This window comes from Mustela nivalis (assembly GCF_964662115.1).
Source record: "Mustela nivalis genome assembly, chromosome: 9".
Lineage (NCBI taxonomy): Eukaryota > Metazoa > Chordata > Mammalia > Carnivora > Mustelidae > Mustela > Mustela nivalis.
This window is the reverse complement of record NC_139028.1, coordinates 22,233,666-22,242,807: the sequence shown is the minus strand read 5'-3', so window position 1 is coordinate 22,242,807 and position 9,142 is coordinate 22,233,666. Positions and strand designations below refer to the sequence as shown.

The 9,142-nt window shown below is 54.1% G+C and overlaps 1 protein-coding gene across 3 annotated transcripts; it reads right to left on the bottom strand.

Moving 5' to 3' along the window:
- Window positions 1-2,321: 2,321 nt before the first annotated feature.
- On the bottom strand, window positions 2,322-7,715 carry LOC309840961 (trehalase-like). 3 transcript variants are annotated; one of them, XR_014298867.1, is made up of 6 exons: window positions 7,646-7,715; window positions 7,194-7,294; window positions 6,952-7,044; window positions 6,716-6,832; window positions 6,504-6,625; window positions 2,322-3,164 (listed from the first exon to the last, which is right to left on the bottom strand). XR_014298867.1 is itself a non-coding variant. In XM_082683676.1 (4 exons), exons 2-4 carry the CDS (start codon window positions 7,026-7,028, stop codon window positions 6,562-6,564), a joined length of 258 nt encoding a protein of 85 aa, XP_082539802.1. In that variant the 5' UTR covers window positions 7,029-7,044; window positions 7,194-7,537; the 3' UTR covers window positions 6,473-6,561. The 3 variants fall into 3 exon arrangements, 1 of the variants encoding a protein (XP_082539802.1); XR_014298868.1 differs by lacking the exon at window positions 7,646-7,715 and having other exon boundaries at window positions 2,324-3,032; window positions 7,194-7,537; XM_082683676.1 differs by lacking the exons at window positions 2,322-3,164; window positions 7,646-7,715 and having other exon boundaries at window positions 6,473-6,625; window positions 7,194-7,537.
- Between the last annotated feature and the right edge of the window lie 1,427 nt (window positions 7,716-9,142).

Sequence of the window (9,142 nt, the reverse complement as noted above, 5' to 3'; positions counted from 1 at the left end):
AGATTTTATTTATTTGACATATGGAGATCACAAGTAGGCAGAGAGAGCAGAGGGGAAGCAGGCTCCCCACAGAGCAGAGAGCCCAATGTGGGGCTCGATCCCAGGACCCTGAGATCATGACCTGAGCCAAAGGCAGAGGCTTAACTTGAGCCACCCAGGTGCCCTGATTTTATAACATTCTTTAAAAGATTTATTTTATTTTGGAGAGGTGGGGGGAGCAGAGGGAGAGGGAGAATCTTCAAGCAGACTCCCCGTTGAGCGCAGAACCCTACCTGAAGCTTAATCCCACCACCCTAAGAGCACAACCTGGGCTGAAACCAAGCGTTGGACACTCATCGGACAAAGCCACCCAGGGGCCCTAATATACTCTAAATTTTTTTTTTAAAACATTTTTTTTTCTTAAGATTTTATTTATTTACTTGAGAGAGAGACAGTGAGAGAGAGCACATGAGCGAGGAGAAGGTCAGAGAGAGAAGCAGACTCCCCATGGACCTGGGAGCCTGATGTGGGACTCGATCCCGGGACTCCAGGATCATGACCTGAGCTGAAGGCAGTCGTCCAACCAACTGAGCCACCCAGGCGCCCTATACTCTAAATTTTTTTAAAGATTTCATTTATTTGACAGAGAGAGAGAGAGCACAAGCAGGAGGAGCGGCAGGCAGAGGGAGAAGCAGGCTCCCAGCTGAGCAAGGAGCCCGATACCAGATTCGATCCCAGGACCTTGGGATCACGACCTGAGCTGAAGGCAGACCTAACCAACTGAACCACCCCGGTACCCTTACTCTAAAATTTTTAATATGCTTTGAGGTTTTCTTCATCTGAAGGAAAAAGGTAGCACAAACACCTGCTAATTAGGATCACACTGAAGCTCTGCCTACCCTGTGCTCATCAATGGCCTCTTCGGAGACAGGACCCTAAGGATAAGCACCCACACTCCTCACGTCACCTGAGCTGCCTCCTTTATTTGGCGAGTCTGGAGCAGAGCCTGGGAGTTCAAGGCCCACCCTCCCCAGGCTGACCAAACCACATCCTTCTTGCACGAAGTGGGAGGACAGAGAAACCACCTGAAGAACCCAAGCTATCGGCCAGGCTTGTGTGTGAGCTCAGGGTGCCAGAGGCTGCCCCTGGTGGGAAAACGGGGAAGTGCAACTGCAGACTATGTGCTGCGTAGACTATGATGAACCCCCACGTTTCTGACAAGGGTCTCCCTGGCTGTGCTGAGCCGAGGCCTCTGTGGCTGGGCCTGCTCTGAGCAGTCTCTCTCGTCCTTCCTCACTGCCATGCAGATGGCAGAGGCAAGAGGCTCACCCGGCCTCCTGCCCAAGCGCAGTCTTATTTTGTGACTGTGAGGCCTGCCTTGACGCTGATCTTGGCTTCTCTGATCCCCCATTATCCTTGGAAGTAATGCTTGGGTGGCTGCCCACTGTCAATCCTCTGGCCACAGATTCGTGTCACACAGGGTTCAAGCACGAAGGATGACTGGCTGACGGGCAGCTCCTCCAGCCGAGGCCTGGCCTTAAGGGCACCTTCTTTGGAGCCCTCGGGCATGTTTGTGGGCTCTGCCCCATTGGCCTGCGTGGTGAAGTGAGGGACCGGCCCCTTGCCCGGCCTTGATCTGCTGGGAGAGAGTGAACCAGACAGGCAGGACCCTGGGCAGGCTACTACCTGCATGCCTGAAACACATCACCGCCAATTCTTCCAACAGCCTCTCCAAGAGCTGCCGTCCCCACTCCACGAATGAAGAAACTGATACTCAAGGAGTTGGCACGAGTCGCCTGCCCTCCTGGACCCCAGATGTGGCAGAACCAGGCTCGGAGGCAGCGTCAGTTGGCGGGACCCAGACGACGGGCCGGGGGCCGGGTCTGGGGGTGGGGGCTCCCCTGCAGCACACGGCTCTGGGCCGGGGCGCAGGTGCCCGAGGCCCTGGCTGGCAAGCTGCAGCCAGTGAGGCCCGGAGTGGGCGGTGTTCTAGGCGACAGAGTCGTGCACAGCTGGGAAGGGCTGTCGCCTCACAGACCAGCCTATTCTTCGCCTGCCCTTTTGTTTTCTTAACTCCTCACCACAATAGAAACAGCTTATCTACAGGTGGGCCGCTATTCTGCTATTCTGAGAGCTCCGAAGCCTCTGTGGCTGGCTGTGCCCCTCCCCTCTCTGGCCCCAGGCTGCGTTGCTGCTGCTATGGTCCCAGCACCCCCGCAGCTGCTGCCACAGGCCCTTGCCCCTCCTGGAGCCAAATGGGCCACACCACACAGGCTGATGGACTCTGGTTTAAGCTTCCAAATGATTTTATTATGAACTAATGCAGAATGGAGGAAACTGAGTAAAATGCATCCAGCAGTGCACAGATCGTTGTAAAGCAAACAGCTGGCCGTTGGGTCATGAAATGGAACCTCACCAGCACCGCAGAAGCTGGGTATTACTTTCCAGCCGGCAGGCACACCCCGTGCTGGCCTCCCAGCTCTCAGAGACTCCAGGAGGAGCCTGCATGCAGGCTAATGAGAAGTCCGGGGTGTGGGGCTGTTTCTGGGGAGAAAAGGCTGGGCAGGAGGTAGTTGATGAGCAAGCTTGCCATCACCTCGTATGTATGGATCCATGGATCCAGGGAGAGAGGGAGACAGACAGACAGAGAGCGGGATGAATCGGTCTGCTCCTCACACCTGGAATTAGGCCAGGCAGGCAGAGCTCCACAACATGGCTGGGACATCAGAACATGGTTGGACGTGTGATGGGAACAAAGGAATATGTCCTGACCAGAAGGCCTCAGCGGAAGGACCCGGCTGAGACTTTCCAGCCAGAAGTGGCAAAACACTGAAAGCCAGTGGCTTAAATAACTAAGGGGTTTGTTTCCCTCATATAACGGGGGCCCCGGGGGCTGTCATAACTCAGGTACTGCAGACACCCCAGTCAGTCCGTCTGCAACTTTCCGCTCTGCCGTCTGAAGCATGTGGTACTCAGCCTCAGGTTCATTGCCTCATTGTTGCAAGGTGGTTTCCGCTGTTCCTAGGACTCTGGCTGTGCTCAAGGCGGGTGGGCTGGAAGGGGAAGTACAAAGGGCAAAGCCCGCTGAGACTTTCCCCTTTCAAGGAGCCTCTTCCAGTGACCTCTCATTCGTCAGAACTGCCGTCCTTGGCCACCCCTAACTGCAGGGGAGCCTGGAAAATCAACTTTAAAAAAGAGCTGGTCACACCACTACCCCAAGAATAGATACTGAGAAGGGAACTCGTAGTGTTCTTCCTCAAAGAAAAATTTTGGAGTCTGGGAAGTGAAAACCTACCCCAGACCGCTGCCCTGCCCCCTGATGACCAATGCCTCCCAAGTTCGGTGGGTCCAGTAAGAAGTCCCCACGGCTCCTGTGTAGTGGGGCTGCGAGTCTGGGTCCAGAGCTGGATTACAAAGGACTAAGGGAAGGGTAAGCCATCTCTCGGGACCCCTTCTCACACACAGCCTGCAGCCTCACTGCAAAATCAAAGCCAAATAAATGTTTTAAAGTGTTGTCTCCCACCAATGAGGCACCTGTTTGTGAATGTGTTAAGAGAGGCTACGTGGTAAGACTTGAGGGAGGCATGTGATACGGTCAAGGCGCCGACCCCCCGAAGCTGCATCGTGGGCAGAGGCCCATCCAGATCCAGAAAAAAACAACCGAAGTATTCCATCTATCCACCATCCATAGCTATTCTATAGCTTTTTTCTAAGTATGACAGTATTATTTTTTTACTTTTTGACTTTGTAAAATTTATTTTTATTATTATTTTGATTTTTAAGAGTTCCCTCTATAGAGGGCTTCACCACGTCCAGAGTACCTCAGGATAAAGGGGCACTGATGGTCCAGAGTCAACAATGCAGGCTGAGGTCTGACTGTTGGGAAGCGCCCCGAACACTTTGGGGAGAACAGGGAGGCCCCTCTGATGGGGTCAGGCGTCCTCCTCACCACCACTCACTCCCACAAGGAACCACTCCCAGTCAGAACTTGGGACAGCGAGACATTTAAAAATTGGCATATTTTGCATCAAAATATGGGTTTCCACTTTTGGAAAAATCAGATCTAGCAAATAAGGAGCCCGCATTGCCTTAGGTCAACCCTCTTCTGCAGTGGAGACTTTCTTCACTGAGGAAAGAGCAGCCAGCTCATCCTAGTCCCCTTTGCTCCCCAAGATGGTGCTCTCCTACTCTTGTTGCCTTATCCCTGTGTATTTCTGTATGTTTGTGTTACCAGGGTTTAAGTTTGCAACCCCTAATGGAGAACAGAGTCTCCAATTCCTACACCAGCAGCTGAGGGTGATAGAGTGAGTTGCCAGGACACAGAACCCGTAATGGCACAGTGGAGCCCACAGTCAGGATCTCTTGGGACACAGGCCTGATTTAAAACAGGTCTCGTGTCACGCCAGTCAGAATGGCTAAAATTAACAAGTCAGGAAACAACAGATGTTGGCAAAGATGCGGAGAAAGGGGAACCCTCCTACACTGTTGATGGAAATGCAAGCTGGTGCAGCCAATCTGGAAAACAGCATGGAGGTTCCTCAAAAAGTTGAAACTAGGGACGCCTGGGTGGCTCAGTTGGTTAAGCAGCTGCCTTCGGCTCAGGTCATGATCCCAGCGTCCTGGGATCGAGTCCCATATCGGGCTCCTTACTCCGCAGGGAGCCTGCTTCTCCCTCTGACTCTGCCTTCCACTCTATCTGCCTGTGCTCGCTCTCACTCTCTCTCTCTCACAAATAAATAAATAAAATCTTTAAAAAAAAAAAAAAAAGTTGAAACTAGAGCTACCCTACGACCCAGCAATGGCACTCCTGGGTATTTACCCTAAAGATACAAACGTAGTGATCCGAAGAGGAAAGTGCACCCCAATGTTTATAGCAGCAATGTCCACAACAGCCAAACTATGGAAAGAACCTAGATGTTCATCAACAGATGAATGGATAAAGAAGATGTGGTATAGATACACAATGGAATACTACACAGCCATCAAAAGAAATGAAATCTTGCCATTTGCAACGACGTGGATGGAACTAGAGGGTATTATGCTGAGTGAAATAAGTCAATCAGAGAAAGACAATTATCATATGCTCTCCCTGATATGAGGAAGTTGAGAGGCAAAGTGGGGGGCTTGGGGGGTAGGAAAGTAAAAAATGAAACAAGACAAACCATAAGAGACTCGTAATCTCACAAATCAAACTGAAGGTTGTTGGGGGGAGGGGGGTTGGTTTATGGACATTGGGGAAGGTATGTGCTATGGTGAGTGCTGTGAAGTATGTAAAACTGATGATTCACAGACCTGTACCCCTGGGGCTAATAATACATTATATGTTAAAAAAAAAAAAAAAGGGAAATGCGTGGCATAAATAAATAAATAAATAGTTCTGGGGATGTAAAAAAATTTTTTTTCATTTAAAAAATAAAACATGTCTTATGGACATTATAAACATTGCTGAACCCATTGCTCTCAGGGCCATGAGTCCGGGTCACCTGGGAGCATCTGAACGTTGCTGACACCGGGCTGTATCTGTGGAACTCCTGGCCAGGCACAGAGATGCCCAGTAGGCTGGGCGCAGCGGGAGCCGCGACCTGGGGCCCTGTTCCCACGGGGAGCGGAAGTCCCAGTGGTTGAGGTGAGAACGTGAGGCTGCCCTGGGTGGGCAGAGGCAGCCACAGGCAGCTGCAGCAGGCTGGTCCCTGGCCCAGATGCACCCTCTTCACCCTTTCTTGCAAAAATTGCTGCTTTGTGCAGAAATATAGAAACGTGCAAAGTCTGAGAGCCAGCGCTCAGGAGTCAGCCTCCACCCTCCCGTGTATGCAGGCAGCCCTAGTGACTAAGCCCCAGCCCAACCATGCATATCCTTCAGGTAACTCAGGGTTAAAAAAAGAGAGAGAAAGAGAGAGAGAGATGTTTTTGATCTCCAGATGGCTGTGGTTTGAGCACAAGAGGAGGGGGTGGGGCCTCGAGGCTCTTGCCCTTGCTCCAGGCCTTGGCCAGCCGGTGAGTCTTGCCTTGGGAGGACAGGGGGGCGCTGCAGCCTAGGCTGGTGGCCAAGCAGCAAAGAAGCAAAGCCCCCACGGTGGTCTTCTGGCCTGCCATCCTCCTCTGTGTCCTCTCTCTGCCAACTGCCCCTCTCCTGCCAGGACAGAGCTCTCCAGCAGCTGCTGTCTCTGCTGGCCCCAGCTCCTAGTCCTGGCGGTGCCCCACCTGTTGTCTTTGTCCTCTGGGGCCTCATCTGCCCCAGGGATAGCCCAGGAGAGTAGCGATGGGGCCATTGCCACTGCGACCCCAATACCTTGGGGCAAGTTTCCTCTGCAGCCTTCCTGTGGGTGTTACGTGGCCTAGGGGAGGAGGGAGTGGGGAGACACCTGGACCAGCATGGACCATGGGGCCACACTGCTCCCATGGCTTCCACTGGCCCTTCTATTCTGACAACACAGGCACCCACATCCTCAGTATCAGCGTCCAACCATCAGCCCTCACACTGGAGTGAGGAGCTAGAGACCGAGAAGCTGGCAGCGGCTCCTTACCTGGGGCCCCCGTAAGAGACAGCATAGTGGTTCAGGACGTAGCTCTGGCCCCCTGAGCTCACAGAGATGGTCCTGTTCTCCATCCAGAGTCCAGTTCCAAGGCTAGGGTCTCTATGTTGTCCCTGGGGTGGAGCCAGGCACACCCCTCAGTCCCGCCCCGGGAGGGCCCAGGTAGGAGGGTCTGCGGGGCAGCAGGGGGACTGGGGACCCACCTGAGGAAGGCGGTGTCGTTGGTGTGGGTCACGTAGCGATCCATCATGAGAGTCAGGAGGGGAGGCTGGCTCCGCTGCAGGTAGTACACGCGGGCCCCGTTGGGGACATGTCCATAGCTGCCAAGAAGGACACCTGCTGAAGTGCATCTGCCCAGCGGCCAAGGCCAAGGCCAGTCCAGCGCCAAGCCCCAGGCCCGTGCTTCCCCACCCCAGCCTGGAGGGGCCGCCCCGCTTACAGCCGCACCAGGTCCAGGAAGTTCTGCAGCATGCCCTTCACCGTCTGGGGCATCTCAGACAGGAGCAGCCCCTCCATCACCCAGTAGGAGTCCCTGGGGAAAGGGACAGCTTGAGCACCAACCCCCTACACAACCCCCTCTCCCGCCCTGCACAACGGGCCAGTCAGGGTGGCCCCCTCAGCTCAGGACAGCCCGCCGGCCCCGGGCTCCCTGACTCCTGCCCTGTAGCCCTGGCCACTCACCAGTAGTAGAATTCGACGAAGCGTCCACCAGGCACGATGAAGGGGTGGGCCGAGTAGATGAGAGAGAACTGTTCTGGGTGGCTGAGGACCTCTGGCTTCACCTGCAGTCAGGAGAGAGAGCACAGGGAGCCCACAGGCCCCTCGGTGTGGATGCCCTGGCAGCAGGTGCATGAGTTCGGGCTCTGCTGCTGGTCAGCCATGTGGCCTTGGTCAAGGCCAGAGCCGCTGGGAGCCAGGTCTGCTTGGCCTTCACATGCCGGCCTCTGGAGTCCCTGCTAACTCAGCCCGGCCTTGGCAGGGGCTCAGCAAGCAGCGGCCAGTATTAGGACCAGGTAGGGGGACTGTTTCCTCCACTCGCCTTCCCCCATCCCCCGCTGCACGCCAGTCCCAGAGGCCGAGGAGCCCCCATCCTCAGGCCCAGGTGCAGAGTATGAAAATTAATGGAAAGAGACCTCATTTAGAATGGAGTCGGGAGCCTGGCAGGTGAAGTTCTCCTGCACTACCACCTTTTGTCAATTGCAGACCCAAACCTCCAGGTGGTTGTTACCCAACTATCCCCTTAAAAGGGAAAGGTTTCTTCTGCCCCAGCAACAGCCCAGCCAATGAGTGGCAGCCACAGCTCAGCCAATGAAAAGCTACTATACTCAGAACTCCCAGTTTATCCCAATGGAGTTTTTGTTTATAATAGGCCCCCTCCCTTTCCTCCATGAAAGAGCAGGGCTCTCCAGTGTCCTGCAGAGTTGCCCCTCATTTTCTTGTAGTTTCTTTGTCCTGGGTTGCAGATCTCTGCTAGTCCAAAGTTAACCCATTTTTGATAGCAAAATACTGGCAGTTTTTTTTTTTTTTTATTATATTATTTTGAACAGAAGGAAACCCCAAACCGTCTCTCCAGTGAGGCAGATGTGCATGACCATGGTTTCAGGAGAGCGATGGTAGGACCTGCCTCTGCCAGGTATTTTCTCTGTCCATTGCCTCCTAGTTCTGTACCAGTGAGTGTGGTTTCAGTGGGAGAGGGGTCAGCTGTCATGGGGAACAGAGGGGAACCGAGCTTGGCTTTGTTCCTGTAGGGCTGGCTGGGTGACGAAGCAGCCCAAGGCAGGAAGAAGCCTAGAGGTGCCAGGTACCAGCAGGGGCCAGGGCCCTGGGGTCTGGCTGGGAGGACAGTCTTGGGTAAACCACTGCCCTCTCTGGGCCTCAGACAAAGGGAGAAAGCCTCTAACAGACTGAGCTGACCACACGCTGCGATCAGCAGTAGCAATTGTTCCCAAGCAGAGGCTGGCTGGGTTAGCTCAGGGAATGGAGAGCCCTGCTGGGGAATGAACTGGTGTAAGAGGCAGGTCTCAGTAGCCTGGAGGTGGCAGGACAGGCTAGGTTTGCCTGGGGAGAGGCTGGTGAGGGCTTCAGGGAAGAGGTGAAGAGTTAGAAGTGTTTTCCCTTTCTAAGTCCCCTGTCCCCAAGCCCATGAATTTCTTTCTAGAGAGCTGCAGTAGGATAGTGTTGGGGTCTTCTGTCTAAACCAAAGCCATGAATTACTGAAATTTGCAGAAATAGTGCTGGGCTGCTTTTAAAGGCCACCTATGAAAGGTGCCTGGTTTGACTATGACCTTGAACACAGAAGGACTTGGGACTTTTACCCATTCAGGCACACTTCTTTTGGGGACAACTGCTACTCCTGGGTGTCGTGGACACTGGAGGTGAGGTGGGTAGCAGAGCAGGCTGGTATAGAGGACAAACTGCTCTCTCCTAAGTCTGAGCTAGGGACCTCTGGCAAGTGACTGCCAACACCCTCCGTTACCCCTGGGTCTGAGCCTGCGGGTCCCACCAAAGCCACCAGGGGGCAGCTGTGAGCCAAGAAGAGAAAGCCCGGGAATGGGGACATCTGGCTGGAGGAGGGTCAGATGTCTCATCGATCCCGCCCCCCACAGTCCTAGAAATGTCTGAAACCTCCT